A 25,549-nucleotide genomic window follows, 5' to 3' on the forward strand; every position below is an offset into this window, starting at 1 on the left:
GTGAAACTTTCCAGATTTAAATTATCTGTAAATGCCACTGGAAAGCATGCAGAAGTAAAATAAATTACATCAGAATCCAGATAATTATTCTGGAAGAAGGGATTTGCTGAAAATGTCTCAGGAATAGAGTGAGATAGGAAGGAGATGTCCTATGTTGCCGTGTCAGGCTGATCCTGCCAGCACGGATCACCAACTCTACTGTGACCAGGGAATACTGGTTTACATTAACGGTGATTAACCTACCCCATGTATAACTATACATACTTCAGGAATTGTTTAAGGTTCCCTTCAAAGAAGATAAGAATAAACAATCTTTCTGCAACTCCATTGAATCATCAGTGCAGGAAACAGGAGGGATATGAGCTCCTGTGTTAGACCAGAACCAGTGGACTCGGCCAATGCGGGCAGTGCCAGAATGCTGGTGGACATCACGAGATCAAATGGGCAAGGTTGGAAGGGCAGCAGCGTAACTGGCCGGCTGTGTTGTAACCCGTCAGGGGCAGCTGGGTGAGTAGCTCTCCAATGTTGGACAGACAACCCAGAGGCTGAAAGGGCAGAGTGTTGACTACGGGGTCAGATGAAGAGACAACTGGAGGATACTTTTACAATCCCGGCCATGAAGGTAATCAGAAGCAAGACACAACTGCAGAGAAAATGCAGAGGCATTACCTCAGGAAGCCTTTGGCCCCCCTCTCCAACAGCAGATGCCGGCAGCGTCAGAATCTCCACAAGGAGCAAGGCTCAGATCATGGGATGAGAGGAACACAGGTCATTCCCCACACCAGCCATTCTCAACGGGGACCACAAGGACCCTCTTTTCCCCCTCCCGTGGTGCCAGCGGACCCCCTCCACTCCCAGGGTGCCAGACGGACCTTCCCACCCCCAGGGTGCCAGACGGACCTTCCCACCCCCAGGGTGCCAGACGGACCTTCCCACCCCCAGGGTGCCAGACGGACCTTCCCACCCCCAGGGTGCCAGACGGACCTTCCCACCCCCAGGGTGCCAGACGGACCTTCCCACCCCCAGCGTGCCAGACGGACCTTCCCACCCCCAGCGTGCCAGACAGACCTTCCCACCCCCAGGGTGCCAGATGGACCTTCCCACCCCCAGGGTGCCAGACAGGCCTTCCAACCCCCCCAGGGTGCCAGATGGAACCCTCAACCCCCAGGGACACCACCTCCCCACAACTGGGACACCACACCAAGCCCCACATTTAAGAATTGGCCTTGTTTTGTTTTCACAAATATTTTTATGCTTTTTATATAATTGGTAGGAGAGAAGTATGGAAGAAACAAAGTAAACATGACTGCTTCTCGTGGGAAGGGGCCCCATAAACAATGAACAGAGTTCTTTGGAGAGGGGGGGAAATGACCAAATATAGGTTGAGAACGGCTGCCCTACGAGACGACCTTAAGTAGACAACATGGTCAGCATGGAGAAGCTGGGCTGAAGGGCCTGTTCTCGTGCTGTAGAATGTTATGACTCTGCACTGTACCAGTGATCTAGAAAACTGGACAATGGTACACTTGAAAATAACATATCAAAAGTGATACAATCTCAAGTATTTTGGTGTGAAACATGCTTCAAGGGATTGCACTCAATGTCAGCCAAAGGCACAAGGTTGAAACTCATCATAGCTCCCTGTGTAAGAAATGGGACAGGAGCAGGTCAACAAGCCCAAGGTTGTAGCTGATTCTCCAATGCTCATTGCCAAGCAGAAAGGCTGCTGAAGGGACTAGCAGGAATGGTGGCAGTACAAGGAGTTTATTTTATTTAGACAAACAGCACGGTAACAGCCCCTTTCAGTCCACAAGCCCGTGCCGCCCAATTACACCCAATTGACCTGGTGGGAGGAAACTGGAGGCCTCAGGCACAGGTTTTGGCGAGCAGTCAGTCATCGAATGAAGGAGGGGCATGGAGTGATTTTTGGCAAGGTAAGTGCTTAAATGCGTTAGTTGGTAAAGAGCCAATAAATGGACCCCCTATGGCTGTGGCCCTAAACAACAGGTACTCCTCTTTGGGTACTGTTGGGGGAAACAGCCCAGCTGGGGAAAGTGTCAGTGGCTGTGCCTCTGGCACTGGGTCAGCCCCTGAAGCTCAGAAGGGTATGAAAAGGAAGAGGAGGGCAATAGCCATAGGGGACTCGATAGTCAGGAGTACAGACAGGGGATTCTGTGGACAGAGCAAGGAGAACCGGATGGTGGTTTGCCTCCCTATTGTCACGAATCGGGATATTGCTGCTTGAGACCAGGACATCCTAAAGGGGGAAGGAGATGAGACAGAAGTCGTGGTACATGTACCAATGACATAGGGAGGAATAGAGAAGAGGTCCTGAAAAGTGAGAACAGGGAGTTAGGTAGGGAGTTTAAGAAAAAGGACCACAGAGGGAGTAATCTTGGGATTACTGCCTGTGCCACTTGACAGTGAAAGCAGGAATAGAATGAGATGGAGGATGAACACGTGGCTGAAGGGGTGGAGCAAAGGGCAGGGATTCAAGGTTGTGGATCACTGGGACCATTTTTGGGGTAGGTGTGACCTGTACAAAAAGGATGGATTGCATTTGAACCCCAGGGGGACCAGGATTCTGGCGGGGATGTTTGCTAGGGTTACTCAGGAGACTTTAAACTAGAATGGCTGGGGGGAGGAAACCAAATGAAGGAGAACAGCAAGGAGAAGGTTAGCGTGCAATCAGAGAAAGCTTGTAGACAGTGTTTGAGGGAGGAAAGGCAGGTGATAGAAAAGGGGGATGCTCTATACGAAGATGGACAGAGGTCGATTGCAAAAGATCATAAGGGAGCTGTTGGTAAAGATAGGGGCCTACAGGAAGTAAAAAGTGGGAAATCTCTGAAATGCAGATATTTTAATACTAGGAACATTGTACGGAAGGTGGATGAGCTGAAGGTATGGATTGACACTTGGAAGTATGACGTGGTAGCAATTAGTGAAACATGGTTACAGGAGGGATGTGACTGGCAGCTAAATATTCCTGAATTTAGTTGCTTTAGGTGTGATAGAACGTTGGGGGTGGGGTTGCACTACTTGTTAGAGAAAATATTACAGCGGTGCTGAGGTGTGATAGAATAGAAGGCTCGTCCAGGGAGGCTATTTGGGTGGAATTGAGGAATGGGAAAGGGGAAGTTACAATTATAGGGGTGTATTATAGACCACCGAATGGGGAACGCGAATTAGAGGAACAAATTAGTAGGGAGATCGCAGATGTTTGTAATAAGCATAGGGTAGTGATTGTGAAGGATTTTAGTTTTCCGAATATTGATTGGGAAACCCATTCCGTGAAAGGACTGGATGGGTTGGAGTTTGTAAAAATGTGTGCAGGATAGCTTTTTACATCAATACGTGGAGGTACCAACTAGAGAGGGAGCTGTGTTGGATTGACTGTTGGGAATGAGATGGGTCAGGTGACAGAGGTATGTGTGGGGGAGCACTTCAGGTCCAGTGATCGTTGTGGATCTGTGGAACTCACTACTGCACAAAGCAGTGAGGGCCAGATCACTGGGAGTATTTGAACAGGAAATGAACAAGTATTTCATTGGTAAGGGTATCAAGGGTTATGGGGAAAAGGCTGGAAATTGGAACTGGGCGGGAGCATAGTTCAGCTTAGTGTAGTCATGGAACAGACTCGATGGGCCTAGTGGCCTGCTTTGCTCCTTTGGCTTGTGATACAAGCCTTTTACAGACAGCTCCGGATTTGAACCACAGTCACTGGTGCTGTAATAGTATTGCACTAACTGCTGCACAACTACGCCTCCTCTGTTATACGCAGTCAGATTGATGCTGAATTGCATACGGTCCAGTCCCATAGTAGAACTCATCGACATTTCGGGCCCTCAATAATACAAACATCACCTACGAGGTAATTACCGCCCTTTTCTCTCCAGTTTGGTTTCAAACTAGACTCGGGTCATTAACAGCAGAGCATCACCATTCATTTTACAGAAGAGCTCACCTCATTGTCCCAAAGTGTAGCTCCTCCAATGGCGGACAAGAAAAAGATGAGCATTATGCAGAATTGAACTTCAGTTACATCAATTCTAATCGGACAGAGAGACCAGTGATTAATCAAGAACAAACTAGAGTTAAACACAGCACAAGAAGCAAAGATTTCAATGCCATTGAGAGGAGGGGGACCTACAATAATGTTATTGCTGTGGTGGGACAGCAAGAAACAACGTGCACTGTACACTGAAATGAGGTCTTCAAAGGGTAGGGGAGTCTTGGTAAATTATTTGTTATTTCTTTAGGGCTTGGGTTTAATACACAGTGTTTTTCAACAGTTTAATTATTAGTGGCAGTGATTGAGCAATATTTTTAAGTCAAGGGCAGCTCTGTAAGAAAAGCATCTTTCTCTAATTTGCACCATTTTATTTAACCTTTTTAAGGTCCACGTGGAAACATGCTGTGGCCCACTGGTTGAGAACCATCGACGCTGCAACTGGAGGGGAGCTGAGAGAAATGCTTTCACTCACAGGGCTCAGAGTTGGAGGTAGAAATCTTCCTTGCATTCAAAAAAGAATTGGATCCACACGAGAATGGGCTGGGAGATTGAAAATTGACCCAGGCTTAATCATTCCTCATTGGCTGATGTGGACGTGGGGCTGAATGGCCTGGTCACATAAATACATCCACTACCATACTGATCATCAGTAAGGGATAGTGGGTGATGCTGGGTTGGGGAAGGGGGAGGCGAAAAGCAAACATGACCTCATCTTCCTGATGATCCAAACCAGCCACCCAGCAGAGGTACTTTGACATGCTCCTGCCATTTTACAGCAAGCAAAGGACACTGAGACTTTGCTCAGAAAAGGATCTGTTGGCTGTTATGCAGTAAATTTGCTTAATGCCCACAATATAGTGAGGAGCAAATGCAAGTTGAAGTTTATTATCATTCGACTGCACAAGTACAACCCAACAAAGTGCTCAGTATAAAAATGTGTAAATATATATTTCAACATAACCCACATGCAGACAGAAAACACACTTATACATACTTATATACATCAATTTTGTTATACAAATGGTAGAATCTTGGATGGTTAGTGTGTGTTCAGATTTGATGGTGGTACCAAGGCATATATGTCACTCCCCTGTTATGACAATGAGGAGTGATCCCAGTTTAAATCCCACCACAATACATGCTGTACTAAAAAAGGGCCCATCCCAGTCACACTCATCTCCTTACTTACTTCAAGAAAGATACAGGAGCTTCAAAGCACATATCTTTAGATTCAAGGACAGTTTCTTCTCTGCTGTTATCAGACTCTTAAATGGGCCTCTCATTGATAAGATAATGGCTTGGTTCATTGGACTGCACTTTTCTCTGGATCCTGCCACACCATACCATGCATTTTGTTTTATTATTGAACAACCTGCTGTAGTTAAGTATGGGTTGACTTGTCTGGACTGCACACATAACGAAGTTGTCCACTGTGCGTGTGACAATAAATAATTCAATGATCAACTTCTGAATTCAATCCCAAGCTCTGTACATCCAGTTGTTTACACACTCCATAAGACATAGGAGCAGAAGAAGGCCATTCGGCCCATCAAGTCCACTCCACTGTTCCATCATGAGCTGATCCACTCAGCCCCACTCCCCAGCCTTCTCCCCTTAACCATCGATAACCTGACTATTCAGATACCTATAAATCTCGGTCTCAAATACACCCAAGGAGCTGGCCTCCACAGATGCCCATGGTAGCAAATTCCAGAGGTTCACCACAGAAGGTCACGTGAGAGAACAAATTCTCGTGTGCAGACTCTACTTTTAGGTTTGGGTGAAGGACTGAATAAATCATGCACACTTACTTCGCAAATCGTAGGGAGCCTGAGACATAGGTCTGCCAGTGAGCACAGTAGAAAAGAAACAGCCCAATGAAGCAGGAGAAAAACATCAGGTCAGAATCTGTTCCCAGGCGAACGGCCAGGCAGGTGCCCAGGCCAACAACAACTAGAAGGGAAAGATAAGGGGAGGAACAAAGTTAAAATGGGGGACATAGGAACTTTTGTAGAAAATCTTTATTTCTCGTCATGCACCTGTCTAAATATTCTCCAAGTATTGTTATGCTACCCATCTCCACGGTCAACCAGTTTACCTATCTCGGCTGCACCATTTCATCAGATGCAAGGATCGACAATGAGATAGACAACAGACTCGCCAAGGCAAATAGCGCCTTTGGAAGACTACACAAAAGAGTCTGGAAAAACAACCAACTGAAAAACCTCACAAAGATAAGCGTATACAGAGCCGTTGTCATACCCACACTCCTGTTCGGCTCCGAATCATGGGTCCTCTACCGGCACCACCTACGGCTCCTAGAACGCTTCCACCAGCGTTGTCTCCGCTCCATCCTCAACATCCATTGGAGCGCTTACACCCCTAACGTCGAAGTACTCGAGATGGCAGAGGTCGACAGCATCGAGTCCACGCTGCTGAAGATCCAGCTGCGCTGGATGGGTCACGTCTCCAGAATGGAGGACCATCGCCTTCCCAAGATCGTGTTATATGGCGAGCTCTCCACTGGCCACCGTGACAGAGGTGCACCAAAGAAAAGGTACAAGGACTGCCTAAAGAAATCTCTTGGTGCCTGCCACATTGACCACCGCCAGTGGGCTGATAACGCCTCAAACCGTGCATCTTGGCGCCTCACAGTTTGGCGGGCAGCAACCTCCTTTGAAGAAGACCGCAGAGCCCACCTCACTGACAAAAGGCAAAGGAGGAAAAACCCAACACCCAACCCCAACCAACAAATTTTCCCTTGCAACCGCTGCAATCGTGTCTGCCTGTCCCGCATCGGACTTGTCAGCCACAAACGAGCCTGCAGCTGACGTGGACTTTTTACCCCCTCCATAAATCTTCGTCCGCGAAGCCAAGCCAAAGAAATATGAAGGAGGTCTTCCCCTGATCCTTTATCAATCTTTCCCCTCTCATCTTAAATCTATGCCCCCTAGTTTTAGATTCCCCTATTTGGGTGGTACTATTGGCACAACCCTATTGCAGTGTCAGTGACCCATCTTTGAATCTGCCACTGTAAGGAGGTTATGCGTTCTCCTGGTATCTGCATCGGTTTCTTCCGACCCTTCAAAATGTATGAAGTCTGTGGGTTAATTGGGCACCATGGGTTCGTGGGCCGGAAGGGGCCTGTTACTGTGCTGTATGTCTAAATTTACCTCAGGAAAAGACTATGACAATTTACATGATCAATGTCCCTCATGATTTTATATATTGTACACGACTCTGTAGAGGATGAACCTGGAATTTACACCTTAAATGTTGGTTTTGAGTGATACCCTTTAAATAAAACAACCCCCACTCCCCCAAAAAATCTGACTCTTACAGCTGACCAGTGGATGCTGTTAAAAGCAAATCACAATATTTTAATAATAAATTATAATTTAAAGGTTTAAATTTTATTTGTATATTGTAAAATAAACCTCTGTCGGCTCCTGCATCAGGGTGTTTAAAGCCTGCATAGAGCTGACAGCAGTCAGTCTAGGCGGATTACCCCGCGGATGAGCACTTAGACTTTGCAAATAACTAATGAAATAGCATTGGAGCCAGCGGGAGGATGGTTGTGTTGAGACTTTGTTGGCAAGGTAAGAATTTTAAACCCGGCATATAGGACCTGATTTTAAAGTGAAAATTTTGTTCAGATTGTCCTATACAATGTCACATATGGTAACACTAACAGTTTACCATCAACCTCCTACACTCCAGGGAGAAAAGTTGCAACTTTCCTCGTACTGAAGGTCCGCTCTCCCAGTCCAGCAACATCGTCATGAACCTTTCGTTGCCCCTTCACAGATTAATGCCAGCTTTCCTACCTGTCATACTTGCTCTTATCATGTACAAAGCAAGGGTCCTCCACTAACCTGCCTCTGTTGTACAACACTGACAATGAAGAGCCTGGAAAATGTGGATCTCCCCCACATCTCATCAGTCCTCAATGAGGACAGAGATAAATATGGTGCACTAGCCACTCATCTGAGCAAGTGGTTGAAAATTCAGTCCTTTAACTCAGAACAAACCTCATGGCGTAGCTCCTAGAACACGGACCACCTAAAGCAGATACCACCAACCTACACTGGCAAAGAAGCAAATCAGTATTGGCCTCTTCGCCCAATCTAACCTTGCCAAAACAGAGGCCCAGGTACACTCAGTCTGCTCCACATCAGCAGCTGATGCCATGCTCTTTATGGAACATTTAGCAGCGGGTTATAGCACCAGCGACTGGGATTTGAATCCAGCACTGTCTGTATGTTCTCCTCATGTTACACGAGTTTCCTCCAGGTATACTTGTTTCCTCCCACCCTTCAAAAAATGTACAGGTTTGTAAATGGGTGGTGCAGATTTAAGTGGCCGGAATTGGCTTCAACCGTATTGCAAATAAAATGTAAAATTTAAACTATTCCAAGCTCCATCAAGGCAACAGATTACCAGGTGCACTTTAGAATCAATTTAAGGATGTTCTCAAAGACTGTCAGATTAACGTGCCCACCAGCATGTGGCAATCCTACCCCTAGCCCATTATCTCAGAGCGACAGGTCGAACCTTGAGTACAGTCATGGGGAGGTCACACAATCAGGCGTGCATCACCTCTTGTGCTCCCACCTGGCAAGGCCCACCTCTCGCGGTTGGGGGAGGGATCTCGAAACTGTCCAAGCTCTCGCGATGGGGGATGTAGAAACTGCCCCACCCCTCGCAATGGGGGTCACAGAACCGCCCCACCCCTCACAGTGGGAGTCACAGAACCGCCCCACCCCTCGCAGTGGGGGTTCTCAGAATTGCCCCACCTCTTGCAGTGGGGTATCTAGGAATTGTTCCACCCCTCGTGGTGGAGTATCTAGGAACTGCCTCACCTTTCACAATGATCTCCTCAGCTACCTCCCCCCTAGTGACTATCTGGGATGAAGATGGCACACTTAGCACAAGTTACTCTGCATTTGAAGTGGATCCTTTTAGAAACAATTCCTGCATACTCTGCAAACCTGCAAAACTGGTGGCAGCATTGTGTGCCATACCACAAAATCCCTGATCCTTTAGACCACATACCTGTAGAAAAAGAATCGCAACCATGGTCAAAGAGTTCCCCAAGTGGGGAGCTGGTGTTGGTTCTTCTGGCTTGTTTCCCATCAATGGCATCCAAAGACTGGTAGATAAATAACCCCACTCCGGCCAGCACATACACATATGCTGGTGCCTGCAAGAGGGGACGAATAACAGGTCACAAGCTGAATGTTCAGCAGCATGTTCAATTGTCAAGAGGCCAATTAGTAGACAGGGCAGAAAATGGATGTGATATTCTTTTACAGGGTAACTGTGTTCCTGTGCGTAGGCAGCCCAGCCTCTCTGAGCCATAGAGTGGATGGTTCAAGGCCCATTCTGGAGATCTGAGCTCCAACCCACGCTTAAGTTCTCAGGGAGCATCGTGCAGACAGAAGGCCCCTTTCCAATGTGGCACTCAAGCAAGGGCCTATCTCTGTAAACAAAATTACCCCTGATGTCTCCCCTAAACCTTCCTCCCTTCACTGTGAAGACATCCTCTCAGGCATTCGTTGAACACGAGTTAACCTGCAGTACCGTTCAACATAACTAAAGGAACAGAAATATCTGGTCAATTAATGAACATTTAAAAGTAACTGCAGATATTATAAATCTGAAATGTCTTCATTTTATTAGGCTAAATACTGAAAAGACAGCATCTGTTAAGAGAGAAACAAGTTTCAGGGAAGGGACACTTCCTCAGAACCTTGCCAATTCAAAACAGAACTCAAGTATTGAGACGTTGGCACTAAGTTAAGGGAGAAAAGTTTAGGGGAGACATCAAGGTCTTTTTTAAATATGGAGAGTGGTGGGGCCTGGAATGCATTGCCAGGGTGGTGGTGGAGGCTGGAACAATTGGGGTATTTAAGAGATAGACATATGGATGAAAGTAAAATAGAGGGTTCTGGGGCAGGGAGGGTTTTGTTTTTTTTTTAAAGGTCGGCACAACATTGTGCTGTAATTTTCTATGGCTCCCATGTCCACAGCAGGTGAACATGGGTGAGCTGGTCTGCCCAGGGCTCGAGGAACTGCACTGTCAGCTCCAGCTTCTATTTACAAAAATATTTCCTATCACCAGGGTTGGGAAAAGCCTAGAATGTGAACTCTGTCCCTTTATCATCAACCAAAAGCTCCAAAACAAGATATCAGAGAGAGTGCAGTTGACAAATGCACACAGTTCCTTCTGCAGCGCAGCTCCTGCAAAGTGAAGTAGGCAAGACTGCACAGGTCTTGTGTCTTCACAATCACCCATGTAAACTCATTCTCCACCTTTTAGCAGCTCACACCAAAAACCAAAGGTAAATAACAAAAGTTAGCGGACACTGTGGTTGAGGTAAAAACACAACACTTGAGAAACTCAGCAAGTCAAAGTTTCCTTTATACACCAAAGATACATAACTAATGTTTCAAGAGCCTTTCTACATTTATCCATACCTTGATGGGGGGTTCCAGGCTGAAGGGTGCCTATGTCTATTTGCTCTATAAAGTACACTGTTTGGCGTGCTGAGTTTCACCAGTGTTGTGTTTTTATTTTAATGCGTCGAGAACCAGGGAGATCCATGGAGGAAATTCCAGGTGCGAGGCCTGGACATCCACCAACAGAATTGGAAAAGCATAGAAGAGCTGGAAGTGCTGTGGGTTGGAGGAGGTTGCAAAGGTGACAGAGGGAGAATAGAAGCTGATGGAGTTCGTAAACGTGGTGTGAACTGGGACATAAGACAACTTGAATTCACCGAGGAAGGCAGGGGGAGACCACTGGAAAGCCCGTCATCAAATATCTAATAAATATAACTATACCTACAGCATTTCTGCACAGACTGCTTGGAAATCATCATAGATGACTGACTGACTTCCAACACAAAAGGAAACTAATCCCTAATCTCAGCACCACACCTTAAACCAATCGTTCATCATCGTGTGGAACACAATCTTGGTTTTGGCACTACATTAATCATATATTTATTATTGGGGGAGTTTACTTTTTACAGATTGGTGGGTGCCTGGTACAGGCTGTCTGGAGTAATACTGGGAGTGGATATACAATAATGTTTAAGAGACTTGTGGAACACAAAAATTTGGAGAGGCTGAGATTGTAGTAAAAACAGGATCGCTGGAGGAAGTCAGCCAATCTTGCAATGTCAACAGGAAGTAAAAACACATAATCAATGTTTCAGGCCTGAGCCCCTTTTCAAGGTAATACATCTTCCAGCATTTCTGTATTTTAAGAGCCTTGTAAGACAGGCACAAAATGTGCAGGAATTGGAAGGGTATGTATCAGGGTACAAGCAGAAAAGTTTTAGTTTAACATTGGCATCATGCTCAGCTCAGACAGATGTACTGCTCTGAACCATTGTCTCTTCAGCACACTGCTCCTTGTATACTGAATTAGATTCCTGACCAACAAATGATGGAGGGACTCAGCAGCATCCAAGGAGGGAGAAGATGGTTGGTGTTTCAGGCAGAAATGTACAAGGTGCCAAGATGCGGCGGTTGAGATGCTACCACTAATGGGAGGGTCTTGAACAGACACACAAGAGTCTGGTCATTTAATACCAAGGTATATTGAAATTTCTTCTGGCAGATGGTGCATTAAATAGCAGGGCAGGGTTGAGGGGTTTGAAGGCCAATTCTTGCTCCTTTTTTTAATGTTTTTGCACTTAGTCTGGGGTGTTAGAGGCTGAGGGGTGACAATAGTTTTACAAAATGATGAGAGTCATTGTTTGGGTAAACAGAATCTTTTCTCCAGGGTTAACAATATCACATACAAGAGGGCATGGGTTTAAGGTGCTCGGTAGTGGGGAGCTTAAAGAGGATGTATGAGGCACATTTTTAACAACAGTGTGAGGTGCCAAGAATACTGGTGGATGCAGATACAATAAAATTGTTTAAGTGGCATCTAGATGTAGGGAAGAGAGGCATGGATCAGTGGCAAATTTAAATTGGGCATCATGTTCAGAGCAGACGTGGGCCAAAAGGCCTGTTCCTGTGCTATTGTACGTTCCATTCAACATATGGGGATAGAACAGTGGTTCGCAACATTTTTTATTCTCTCCTCAAATACCATCTTCAGTAATCCCTTACTGACCACAGAGGACCTGTGACATCCTACCCCTTGGTGCTCTGTGGTTGGTAAGGGATTACTTGCTTGGTGGGAAAACGGTTTTTAGAGCAGCCATTCTCACAAGGAGCCCTCTAGCCCCTCTGGAGGGGCCACAGTGCATTTTAAGTAAAAGCCTCGTTTTCGTTTCACCTCACTTAACAATTTTTAAAAAATGTTTGTTATGTAGTTAGTAGGAGAGAAGTAGAGGAAACCAACTAAACTTGATTGCTTCACAGGGAAGGGAGCCCATATTTTGAACTTTGAACAGGGGTGGGTTGGGGCCAAAAAAAGGTTGGGAATGGGTGTTCTGTAGGTTTATAAAATCATGAGGGGGTGTGGATAAAGTGAATGCTCACTGTCTGTACCCTAGGTGGGTGATTCCAGAACTAGTGGACATAGGTTTCAGGGAAGGGGGCCCATAACCTTGAGCAAAATCCTGGAGGGGAGGCCTAACTGAAAAAAAAGGATTGAGAATGGCTGCTTTATAGTGATGGGAAGAGGGAATGGTGGAGAAAATGCTGTACTTTTCCATGTTCTTGTCCTTTTCCACTCTGCCTTCACCTTCATGTGGTACATCTGAGTCTTCCCCTCCACAACCCATTTCCACCCCAGGGGACAGGCTGTCCACCAGCATTCACTATCAAGACACAGACTCCCACAACTCTGCAGATCATGCTTCCTCCCACCCCACCTCTTGCAAGGACCCATTCCATTCTCTCTTCTCAGTCCCTCCTTCTCTATTGTATTAGGTCCAACAATGAGACACCCAGAGGTGCCCTGCAATATGGCTGCCTCTCTAACATTGACCACATCTCATCTATATCTGGCACCTCTCCTCTTACCCCTTGTCCCACAGGACATAGGAACCAATATTTAGCCCTTACCTTCATCTCACCAGTGTCTGTATTCAACAGGTTCTCCAACAAATTTACTACTAGCGTCAACTCACTAGGGTCTCCCACCCCACCATTAACGTGATGTACTGGGATCCTTGTCTGAAGAGGGTGTGCAAAATCATTGAGGATCTCTTCCACCCCTCACACAGCATCTTTCAGCTGCTCCCATTGGGGAAGAGATGCAGGAGGATCAGAGCCAGCCCCACCAGGCTGAGGAACAGCTTCTCCCACGGGCAGTGACAATGGTGAACGACCAAAGCAGTAGTTCTCAACCTTTTTTCCCCCACTCACATGCCACTTTAAATAATCCCTATGCCAATAGGTGCTCTGTGATTAGTAAAAATCCCTATGCCATAGGTGCTCTGTGATTAGTAAAGGATGGCTTAAGGTGGTATGTGAGTAGAAAGAAAAAGTTTGAAAACCATTGTTAATCGTCCCTCATTGACTCGTTATGTGCAGGGTTTCACAACTCCAAAGGAAATGGGCCAATGACAATTTTTCTCAAGCAAAACATTTCAGTAACAATTGGATCTAGAGCAATGATTCTCAACCTTCCCTTCCCACTCACAGACCACCTTAAGCCATCCCTTACTAATCACAGAGCACAATGACATAGGGATTATTTAAAGTGGTATGTGAGTGGAAAGAAAAAGGTTGAGAACCACTGGACCAAAGGAACTGCTTACACTAACCATCCGAGACTACTATTTATTTAATATTTATTCATTTTTATTATATATTCATATTGTATATGCATCATTTGTCTGTATATGTGCTATGTCAGTATGCAGGTTTTTGCACCGTGGTCTGGAGAACTGTCGAGTTGTATTTGTACAATCGGTCAATAATAAAGTTGGACTCCTTCCCTCTTTCAGCATTTGGAAGTTGTTCTTTTTGTGACTTCCTGGTCCATCTTTGCTTGGCCTTGCCCATGACTCTCCCCAAAGGTTGAATGACAGCGTAGCGTTCTGCGCACTGTCCCTCAGGAACGATAGAGTGACCTTGCCCACTGATGTTCCTCTTCACACATCTATCCTTGGCTCTGCAGCATTACTGGAATCCTATTTTGATGTTGTGAATGAAGATAACCTATCTCAAATGACTTGCAAAGGTGCATGCTACAGCAGCACTGGAAATAGCAAATGAACATGTTTAGATTATTATCAGGTAGGAATATATATTGATTACTGAAATTTGATGCAAACCAAATAAAAAGTGAGAAGGCCAGAATGCCCACCGATGGCTTCATCCCAGATGACAGTGGAGGCCAAGTCATTTCAATCAATCACATGCAGACTGATGCATCCATGCGTACCGTATATGCTGTCATATAGGACAATCCTTAAAATTTCACCTTAAAACTCGGGGTTGTCCTATACGCCAGGTGTAAAATCTGAACCATGACAGTGGTCACCACACCACCGCCATCTTCCCGCCAGCTCCGATGCAACCTTGTGCATGGCCCGTTAGGTATCAGCCAAGTCTCAGCCCTCCCCCATGGGGTCCATCCACCCAGTCTGACTGCAGTCGGCTCTGTGCAGGCTTTAAAGGGCCTGATGCAGGAGCCGACAGTAGTTTATTTTAAAATGTGCAAATAAAATGTAAACCTTTACAGGGTCATTTGATATTTAAATATTGTGATTTGCTTTTAACAGCATCCACTGGTCAGTGGTAAATTCCAGATTATTTTTGAGGCAGAAGGGGTCATCTTCTACAAAGAGTATCACTCAAAACCTACATTTTAGGTGGAAATTCCAGGGTCGTCCTATACAATGGCATATACAGAATTAAGAGTCAAGGGATGTGGTGCTGGGAAATAGCAATGAACATAGAACATTATGGTTGGTCAACTTTGTAGGCCGAAGGGCCTGCACTGTCATAATGTTCTATTACATCACCAGGCCCTTCAGTCCATTATACTGTGGCAACCTCTATAAACCTGCTTCACAACAAATTTTTCCCTCCCTCACACCCATAACCCTCTATTTTTCTTACATCTGGTGAAAGAATCATTTGATTGGTCCCTATTGGACCTGCCTCCACCACCATCCCCAACAATGCATTCCAGGCACCCACCACTCTCTGTGTTAAAAAAAAAACCTCTCTGATGTCTCCCCTGAACTTTCTTCCATTTATTCAGGTACTCTTACTGTACTCTTACATCTACTCAGGTAGATGGTGTGGTGAAGAAGGGATTTGGAATGTTGGCCTTCATATATCGGAGTATTGAATTCAAGAGTAGGGAGGTTATGATGAAATTGTACAAGGCATTGGTGAGGCCAAATTTGGAGTACTGTGTACAGTTTTGGTCACCAAATTATAGGAAAGATATAAACAAAATCGAGAGAGTGCAGAGAAGGTTCACGAGAATGTTGACAGGATTTCAAGGTTTGAGTTCCAGGGAAAGGTTGTGCAGACTGGGGCTTTTTTCTCTGGAGCGTAGAAGATTGAGAGGGGACTTGATAGAGGTGTTTAAGATTTTAAAAGGGACAGACAGAGTAAATGTGGATAGGCTTTTTCAATTAAGAGTGGGGGAGATTCAAACTAGAGGACATGGTTTAGATTGAAGGGGGAAAATTATAAGGGGAACATGAGGGGAAATTTCTTTACACAAAGGGTGGTAGGGATGTGGAATGAGCTTCCGGCAGACGTGGTCGAGGCGGGATCATTGGTTACATTTAAGGAAAGACTGGATCGTTACATGGATAGGAGGGGACTGGAGGGGTATGGACCGGGTGCTGGTCAGTGGGACTAGGAGGATGGGGATTTGTTACGGCATGGACTAGTAGGGCCAAACTGGCCTGTTCTGTGCTGTAAGTGGTTATATGGTTATATTAAACAGACATCCTCTGGTATTTGCTATTGTCGTCCCGGGATAAAAAATGCTGGCTGTCCGCCCTTCCCAAGCCCCTCAACCCTGTATGACTCAATTGAGTCTGGTCTTATCCTCTGTCGCTCTAAAGAGAAAAGCCCTAGCTCTGTCAATCTTGCTTCATTGGTTGAAAAATTGGCCACAATCTTGAGGAATGGAGAGATAGGCTAGAAGGGCCAGTTGGCTATTCCTTAAGTACTTAACTGATAAATATAAACTGCTGGGAGCACTTGCCTTCTCATTTTTAATTGGATGCATCAAATTTCAGTAACCACAGTACATTCCTACCTGATTACAATCTGAGCCTATCCATTTGCTATTTCCATCGCCACTTTAGAATGTACCTTTATGAGTAAATTCTAGATAAATACTTCCCAATATCCACACACTATATGAAAATAGGATTCCCAATGAAGATGGAGGAACGATAGATATGCAGAGAGTGACTGCTGTGGGTAATAGATCCGTCAATGGTTTCCACTTTCCTGAATTTACTGCTTTAGAACCCAATAAATCTAAAGGGAGAAGTAGATCCTAATCTCTTACCATCTGCCTGCTCACAATGACAGGCTGGAATTTATAGCAAAGGTCTGATGGTGAGGTTAAGCTGGAATCGTTCTCGTTGAAGACATGAAAGCTGGCAGACGCTGAGACCTGGAGCCAAAGAAACCAATCTGCTGGAGGAACTCAGCAAGGGTGTGCAGCATCAGTGGGAGAAAATCCTTCACCCCCTCTCTGGTTCATCAATTTCATATTGGCCCCTGTCCAGCCCCCTTTCATTATACAGGCTATCACCCCTCTGCACTCTCAGACTGAACAGGGGCCATATGGCAACACCCCTCCTCAGGTCCACTGCACATTTTAAAAATGTATTTAAATGTAGACATACAGCAGGGTAACAGGCCATTTTGGCCCACGAATCCGTGCCGCCCAATTTACACCCAATTAACTTACACGCCCCGGTACGTTTTCAATGATGGAGGAAAGTAGACCCCCCCACCCCCAGTAAAACTCACACAGACACGGGGAGAATGTATAAATTCCTTACAGAAAGCGCAGGATTCGAACCAGAGTCCGGACCAGGGCACGAACTGAAATGATAATTTTTTTGATGTATTCAGTAGGAGAGAAGTACGAAAGAAACCAACTAAACTTGACTGTTTCACAGGGAAAGGGGGGCCCGTAAAGTTTGAGCAGAGTCCTAAAGGCGCCATAGCCAAAAATAAGTGGAGAATGGCTGGTCTATAGAGGTTCTCAATTTTTTTGCCCCTTCTGAAGTAATTCCTCACTAACCACAGAGCATCTACGGCAGGAGTGGCTAAGCCACAGCTCATGAGCTACATCTGGCTCTTTGACACGAATGTGCGGCTCGCGGAGGGATGTTGACAGTGTACATTTAGCTTGTGATCACGAGATTGTGGCACGCGTGGCTGTGTTGTGGGCAGTGGGATCAGTGGAGGGTAAGTGTGATCCAGGTTGCCCACCCATCAGAGCTCCTGACATCTCAAATGTGGACTTATCACCCGAACCCTGCCAGGCATCCGTCCAACCTCCCGACGCCCCAAACAATGTAGATACATACTGTGATCAAAATTAAGTTTATATTAAAAATTCTTCCACAAAATTTGACTATCACACGAGTATATACAGTATGTGTACATTTTGATTATTGAAATGAATACAAATTAGCAGTTTAAAAACTACATAGATGAATTAATATTATTCTATACACATGTTTCTTAATATTTAGATACATTTTTGTAACAAAATTAGCATGTAAGAGTAAAAATGTGATTATATTATTTTTTCATGGTTTGTGGCTCTCAACCATCTTAAGTTTGTCGGATGTGGTTCTTGCGTTAAGTAAGTTCGGCCATCCTTGACCTATGGGATCCTATGCCATAGATGCTCTGTGGTAAGTAAGGGATTACTTAAGGAAGCTAGTGAGTGGAAAAAAGTGCACCACTGGTCGAGATGAATGATTCTGACCCGAAATGTCGACCATTCCTTTTCCTCTCACTGATGCTACTCGACCCTGTAGCATAATATTTAATTTAGACATTCAGCACGGTAACAGGCCCCACCGTCTCACGAGCCGTGCCACCTACATACCCCAATTAACCTATAACCCCCATATGTTTTTGAGGGTAGGAGGAAACCAGAGCACCCAGAGGAACCCCACACAGACATGGGGAGAACATACAAGCTCCTTACAGACACAACGGGATTCAAACCCCGGTCGCTGGCCCTGTAACAGTTTGGTGCACTCTCCTACACTTGTTGTTCATTCTCCTTAAGCAGTTCTAAAGGAGCTTTACAAAACAATTAAACAGGAGTAACTATTTACACTGCCAGAGTAGTTGAGGACACTATCTATTACAAAAACCCACAAAAGGCTCTGGGGAGACAAAATCTCTAACCTCAAAAGGCTCTAATCTCCGTCATTCTAAATCACACACGTCAAACTCAGGCCCGCGGGCCAAATTTGGCCCGTGATATAATTCTATTTGGCCCGCAAGATCATATCAAATATGTATTAGAGCTGGCCCGTTGGCCGCCGCGCCAGTATAGCGCATGCACAGCTAATACTACAAATCCCAGAATGCTTTGCAAATGCGTTGGCGCCAGCCCGTCAGCCCGCTAATCGCCCCCACCTCCTCTCTTTACTTACATTAGCATCTGCGACCTGACGCCCAACTCACACGTAATAAACCCCTTACGAAATATGGCCAAACGAAAGACAGAAAACAGGACCTTTCAAGACAGGTGGGAGGGAGACTCTATGTTCATCATTTTAAAATACAAACCTGTTTGTCATTGAAGCAAGTTGTTATTTTTTTGACTTGTTGGCTTGTGAAAAAAAAAACATTTAAAAGGAGCTTAAAGGCTATAGAGAAATATTATTTATTGTATATTTTATTTCTCATTTGTTAATGCTTCTCTGGAAAGAGTTTAACCCAAACTATTATTAAACATTTATTTTAGTAAGAAAAAGTTTAACATTACATATGTTGAAAGAAGAGAGAACATGGAGATGTTGTTGAAAATTTTCAATAAATATTTAGTTTGGCCCACGACTTAATCCAAGTTTTTAATTTTGGCCCTCTGTGAATTTGAGTTTGACACCCCTGGTCTAAATGATAGATTTATATACCATCTTCCACAACAAAGCTCAACATTTACAGGAAATCCTCTAAATTATAATTTGTAGTCATGCTGGAAATATGACTAATAATGACACAAATTGCTCCCAGAATAACACGGTATTGGTGGGATTGCTCCAAGGGGAAACACTAACCAAGAGAACGGAGAAACTAAAACTTTAAAATGTGTGGATGCTGGAAATCTAAACTAAAAAGCAGATGATAGAAATACTCAGGTAAGGTAGCATCTGCGGAAAGAGAAACAGAGTTCACATGGCAGGCTCAAGCCCCTTTGTCAATGTTCAGATTTATTGTCAGAGTGCATAGAACCATGAGATTCATTTTCCTGCGGGCCAGGCAGAATTACCACTGATTGGCAGTGCAGAAGCATCCTGCATTGAGCCAGCCAAGGCTTTCCTTGTGACGCATGCATGCAAGCACGGACGTCATCAGAATAGCCGGGTCATTTCCCCTTTCAAATCACCAGAGGATGACACCCAGATAAGCTTTACTGAGTTCCCTGACCACTTTGGAGATACTTCTGGGAGCCAGTTGGGTTTTGACCGGTTGGACCCTTTCAAATTACGTGTACCTGAGTCATCAACTGAGCAAATGGCCCGGTTAACCCCATTTTACATGACAATTTGAAAAGTGTTCCTTTCCCAAGGGGAAAAAAGATAAAATGGAAAGAGCAAGCAATCTGAGCAGTTTCAATTGAACGCTATAGAGTAAAACAAATTCTCTGAAGGACAGTCGGTGCTGCTTTGGAGTAATGTGAAGAGGAAGGAACAGTTCAGCCATGACAGTGAAAAGAGGAACATCAACCCCATAGAACTTGAATTGTCTCTGCAAGACATAGGAGCAGAAATAGGCCATTCAGCCCATCAAGTCTGCTCTGCCATTTAATCATGAGGTGATCCACTCTCCCACTCAGCCTCACTGACCGACCTTCTTCCCATAACCGATACCCTGGCAATTCAGATATCTATAAATTTCTACCCTAGATACACCCAATGACCTGTCCTCCACAGCCGCCCATGGCAGCAAATTCCACACGTTCACTACTTACTGGTTAATGAAATTCCTCTGCATCTGTTTTAAATGGGCGCCCTTTAATTCTGAAGTTGTGCCCTCCTGTTCTAGACTCCTCTACCATGACCAACAATCTTTCTACATCTACTCTGTACATGCCATTCAACATTCAAACTGTTTCAATGAAAGTTAACAAAAAATACATTAATATTGCATCTCAAAAACCAAGGTCAGCCTATGATCATTTCTACATCAGAGTTTTCCCCTGTTCACTCTGGGCTGCAAAATGCACACTGATATTCCAGAGTATCAACTCGATAGAATTGAAACTGTCATGAGCTGATGCAAAAGACAGTGTGGCATTACTTCCCAATAGAAACACAGTGATTCTATACCGTAACCAATATCAATCAACATCGCAGTTAGAATGATCAGCTCCACTTGTTTGTGGGAACCTGCAGTGCACACACTTGCTCCATAACACAACTCCTGACATAGCCCCCTCTGCAACAGGGAGACTGGATGCAGATTGGGGTGGGATTGGGTAAAATCGCTTTGTCGAGCACCATCATTCATTCTGCCAGAAAAGCCAGGATCCCTCCAGTAGTTAGCCACTTCAATTCCACTTCCCATTCCCAAATGGACATGTCAGTTCACGGCCTCGTGCTGCCAAGTTGAGGACATCACATAAATGGGAGGTAAAAACACCTTGTATTCCATCTTGGCAGTCTCCAACTGGACAGCATCAATCTCAGCCTCCAGCTTCTGCTCGCCGCCTCCTGTTTTCCACACCTCCTCTTTACCCTCCTTCACCACTTTTGTGCAACCTACAACCCTCCTCCAGACCCCATTCCTTCCCTCCATGACATCTTTCTTAGCCCCTTTCTCCATCACTCTTCCATCTGCTTCCTTTCCTTCCCCCTCCGTGCTCATCCTCCTTTTATTCAGTCGTCTGCCTTGTTCTTGCTGTTCCTTATGAATGGTTTCTGACCCAAAACATCGACTGTCTATTGCTTTCTACAGATGCTGTCTGACCATTCGAGTGCCTCCTAGATTTTGTGATTCTCTACAATACATTATAGCTAATCTTTTTTTTTAAATTTTAGACATACAACATGATAACAGGCCATTTCAGCCCACGAGCCCAGTTACACCCAAATGACCAACTCCCAGTCCGTTTTGAGGAGTTAGAGGAAACTGGAGCACCCATGCAGATAGTGCAGAATTCAAATCCCTACCCCGATCGCTGGCACTGTAAAGGTGATGTGCTAACAGCTATGCCATCTACCTGTCTAGGAGGTAGGATTGAGAATGGCGGCAGAAAGCTGTCCACCCACAAAAACAGATTACAGATAAAGCGCCTTCATTCACCTCACTGAAATCTTCCTCCAGTTCCTCTCTCCCAAAAAGATCTTTTCCCTTAACTTTTCTAGTTCTGACAAACCTGAATTGCTGATTTTTCTTTTGTAGATACTGTGACAGAGTATATAGATAGGTTTTTGGAAGATAAATTGGGGCCAGATTTTTAGTGTAGGTCACATAAAAACACTTTAAAATAGATCTTATGTAAAATACTGGAGCTCTGCTAATGCTAGACCTATCGGCCTCAGAGCCTTTCCAAAAGCTTTGGAGAATGCCAAGAGACTTCACTAATGGAAAGTTGTTTACAAAAAGGCAACAGATGAAAGAACTTGTCGGTGCTGCAGACTCTCTAGAGTAGAACTTGCTGTCCTCGGAGGGTCGTGTGCTTTTGCAAGCAGAGAGAGTAAAACAGGCTTTCTCTGAGAGAGAGAGAGAAAGAGAGAGAGAGAGAGAGAGAGAGAGAGAGAGAGAGAGATCAGTTTTGCAGCCAGCAGCAGGACAAGCTTGTGGAAAACCCCATTTGGAAGACAGGTTGTGAGTGGTTAGTTCAGCCTGGTCAAAGCCTTCGTGGTTCATGCAAGAGGAGAGGACTGGCTGCCTAATGTTTCACATGAAATAAGAGAAACAAAATGGAACTCTGTGGTAACCTGAAAGAAAGAGGTTATCATCTGGAGAACCCTGAGGGGCAAGTTTCTTTGGCAAGACACTGAAGTGGCTGATTAAAAAGGAATCAGTTGTGGGTGTCCAGCAAACAAATCTCTCTCTGAAAACTGACAAGAACCTTCCTAAGCAGTAACCATTTACCTTTCAAGCACCAGAGCCTGGTGAACTTTATAAATGTTAAATTCTGAGCACAGTATGAGAATTACCTGCAACCAGTGAACTTGGAGGAATGAGAAGCGAGATTGGACTGTGAACCATAGACATGTGTGCTTAGAATTAGAAGGGGGTTAAGTTAGGTTAAGTAAGTCAATAGTGATAACTTGACGTGTGATTCTATTTTCATGTTTAAAGATAATTAAAAGCAACTTTTGTTTAAGTAACCATTTGTCTTGGTGAATATCTATTGGTGCTGGGTTTTGGAGTCCTCTGGGCTCGTAACAATACAACCTAAGTACTTCCAGCATTTCTATTTTTATTTTACATTTCCAACATCAGCAGATGTTTAATTTCCAATTACAACATACAACAGTACAGCACAGATAAAAGTCTACCAGCCACTGAATTAATGAAAACTATTGTGGGGGACTAAAGGCCAACCATTCTCCTCTGAATCCTTTCGTGGACAATGACGTATTTCATGTACTGCGGTGGAAAGAACTGTATGCAAAACTAAGCTATGGTTCAACCAGCGTGGAATAACATTCTATATTACAATCTACATTTAGAGGCAGCATGGTTCGAGTAGCAGTTGGTGCAACGCTGTTCCAGTGCCAGCGATAGGGACCATGGTTTGAATCTCACACTGTCTGTTAGGAGTTTGTACATTTTCCTCATGTCTGTGTGGGTTTTATCCAGGTGCTCCGGTTTCCTCCCACCCTTCAAAATGTACGGGGGCGGAGGTTAGATGGGTGTAATTGAGCAGCACAAGCTGAAAGGGCCCGTTACCATGCTGTATGTCTAAGTTTAAAATTTAATTTAAAAATTACAGCAATGATCAAACTTTTAAGCAAGATGGAGTGATAAAAAGAGGAAATTCCAGAGTTCAGATAACAACTGCCAAAAACACAGCCATCAGTGGTGGAGCAATTAAAATGGGACTCATCTGAAAGGCAGAGTGTGGGACGTGCAGAGAAGTGTCTGTGGAAGGATGGAGGCTATTAAACAGATGGAGAGGTGTTGCAATAACATGAAGAAACATGAATGCAAGGCAGAGGTTTTAATCCTGTGGCACACATGCACACCTCCAGGTCCCTGATATAGATGAAATAAATGTTGGATCAGGGTCAGGGAGTCTAACACTGGAGGAGATAGATTAAGGTGAGGGGGAGAAAGATTTAAAAGGGAGCTGAGGCATGTTTTTTTTCTCCCACACAGTGGGTAAATGGAAGGAGATGCCAGAGGACACTGGAAAAGTAGGGTCAATGACAACATTTGAAAGACTTTTGGAGAGTTAAGTGGATAGGGAAGGTTTAGAGGGATATGGGCCAGGTGGACAACTTGGTCGGCACGGACGAGTGGGACCCAAGGACCCGTTCAGAACTCTATGACCCAAGGAAGGTCAGCAAATCAGGAGTAGTGGATGATGAGGATTTGGGAACTTAAATCTAGAGGTTAAAAAAGCAGTCAAAGTTTTCAGCACAGAGGAAGAAGCAGGAGTCAGGTGATGTGTGGCTACGAGGACTGAAAGTCAACTAAAGGTTGAACAAGACAGAGATTAGGAATAATCTAATTGCTCTGTAAAGGGGCAAGTTAATGATTAAGGAAGCTGAGTTTATGACAGGGAGCAAAAGGATGATTCAGTTCTACACAGACTGTACAGCACAGGAACAGATCCTTCAGCCCACAAAGTCTGTGCTGACCATGATGCCAAATTACCAAATCCTGTGTGTATATAATTGCGATCCCTCCACTCCCTGTATATTCATGCATCTAACTTAAAGCCTGCTCCAAACAACCATCACTGTGTTAAATACTGTGTAAAAAAAAATGTCCTGCATAACGTTTAAACTTAACATTAAACGCATGTCATCTAATAATATTTGAGAAAAATATTCTGTCTCCAAAAATGTTATAACTTCCATCCGATCGCCCCTCATCCTTCACAGCTCCAGAGAAACCAACCCAAGTTTGTCCAACCTCTCCTTTGAGTTAAATAATCTCGAATGTAAGTAACAAATCAATGCAAAGAGGACAGGGTGGGACAGAGGCCCCATGTGGGATTGGTAAATCAGGTAAAGCATGATGGATGGCACAGTAGATTGGCACATGCCACACAAAGGGAAAGAGAGGCAGGAAAAACAAAGGGAAGTAAACAGGAAGTGTGCAGACCCTGGAACATTGGAACTATAAACAAAGTACTGGAGGAACTCAATTGGTCTTGCAGCGTCCATAGGAGGTAAAGATATATAACTGATGTTTTGGCCTGAGCCCTACCTCAAGATATGAGTAAAAAGAAGACAGGCACCCGAATTAAAAGGCTGGGGAGAAGGAAAGAAAGGGCAGGGGGAAGAGCACAGACCAACAGACAAAAGGCCATAATTAGACATGGGTAGGAGGACAGGAAAAAAAAGTATGAATTGATCGGGGGAGGGGGTGACTGAAAGGAAAGGGAAGAGAGACAAGAGTGGAAGAAAGGAGAAAGATTGACTGGGGGGGGGGGTCATGGAAACCTGAGAAGTCGATGTTAATGCCATCCAGCTGGAGGTTGCCAGAAAGGTGGTATAAAGAACAGATGAAACCAGGTGGGGAAGCAGCAGATGAATCTGGTGTGGAGATGGAGGGGGATAAGAACGAGTGGTGACTGGGTGGGAAATGGGACAAAGGGTTACAGGATAGAGGCAACTCGTACCTGAAATCAGAACATTCACTCTTCAGACCATTGAAATGTGAGGTGCTGTTCCTCTAGTTTATTTTAGGCCTTGTTCGGTCAGTGAAGGCCCAGCACAGACAGGTCAGGGTAGGATCAGGAAGGGGCATTGAAATGGCATTCCAACGGGGCCCCTTGGATGGCCGTGGCAGACAGAGTGTAAATGTTCTGCAACAGTGCAAGTGTCTGTTGGTCTCCTCGATGTGGAGCTTTTGTGGGTGTGCAAGGAAAAGTACTGGGATCAGAGAGAGGTGGGTAGGGAGGAACAAGAACATGTGATATTAAATGACAATAATGGAATCTCCAAAACGTACCATGGTCTGTGGTTAATTGGGATATTTGGGCGCAACAGATTTTTGGGCAAGTAAGACCTGTTACCATACTATACATCTAAATTCAATCAATCTTGAATGTTATTGATATCTTTCCTATAGTTGGGGTACTGCATACATTAATCCCAAACTTGATCTCAACAATGCCTTGTACAACTTCAACATAACATCCCAACTCCTGTACAAAGGCCAACGTGCCAAAAGCTTTCTATACAACCCTATCGA

At 44.8% G+C, this 25,549-nt stretch overlaps 1 protein-coding gene across 3 annotated transcripts in view; it reads right to left on the minus strand.

Annotated features, from left to right (window-relative positions):
* The window catches only part of chpt1 (choline phosphotransferase 1), a 43,652-nt gene that overhangs the window by 16,781 nt on the left and 1,322 nt on the right, over positions 1-25,549 (minus strand). For 2 of the 3 annotated variants that reach the window (XM_069904424.1, XM_069904425.1), the window contains exons 2-4: positions 9,068-9,215; positions 5,824-5,965; positions 3,965-4,049 (exon numbers count right to left, since the gene is read on the minus strand). In XM_069904424.1, the coding sequence (XP_069760525.1) occupies positions 3,965-4,049; positions 5,824-5,965; positions 9,068-9,215 (375 nt within the window). The remainder of the gene's footprint in view (positions 1-3,964; positions 4,050-5,823; positions 5,966-9,067; positions 9,216-25,549) is intronic. The other variant, XM_069904426.1, reaches the window with a different exon arrangement.

Source organism: Narcine bancroftii, chromosome 11, assembly GCF_036971445.1.
Source record: "Narcine bancroftii isolate sNarBan1 chromosome 11, sNarBan1.hap1, whole genome shotgun sequence".
Classification (NCBI taxonomy): domain Eukaryota; kingdom Metazoa; phylum Chordata; class Chondrichthyes; order Torpediniformes; family Narcinidae; genus Narcine; species Narcine bancroftii.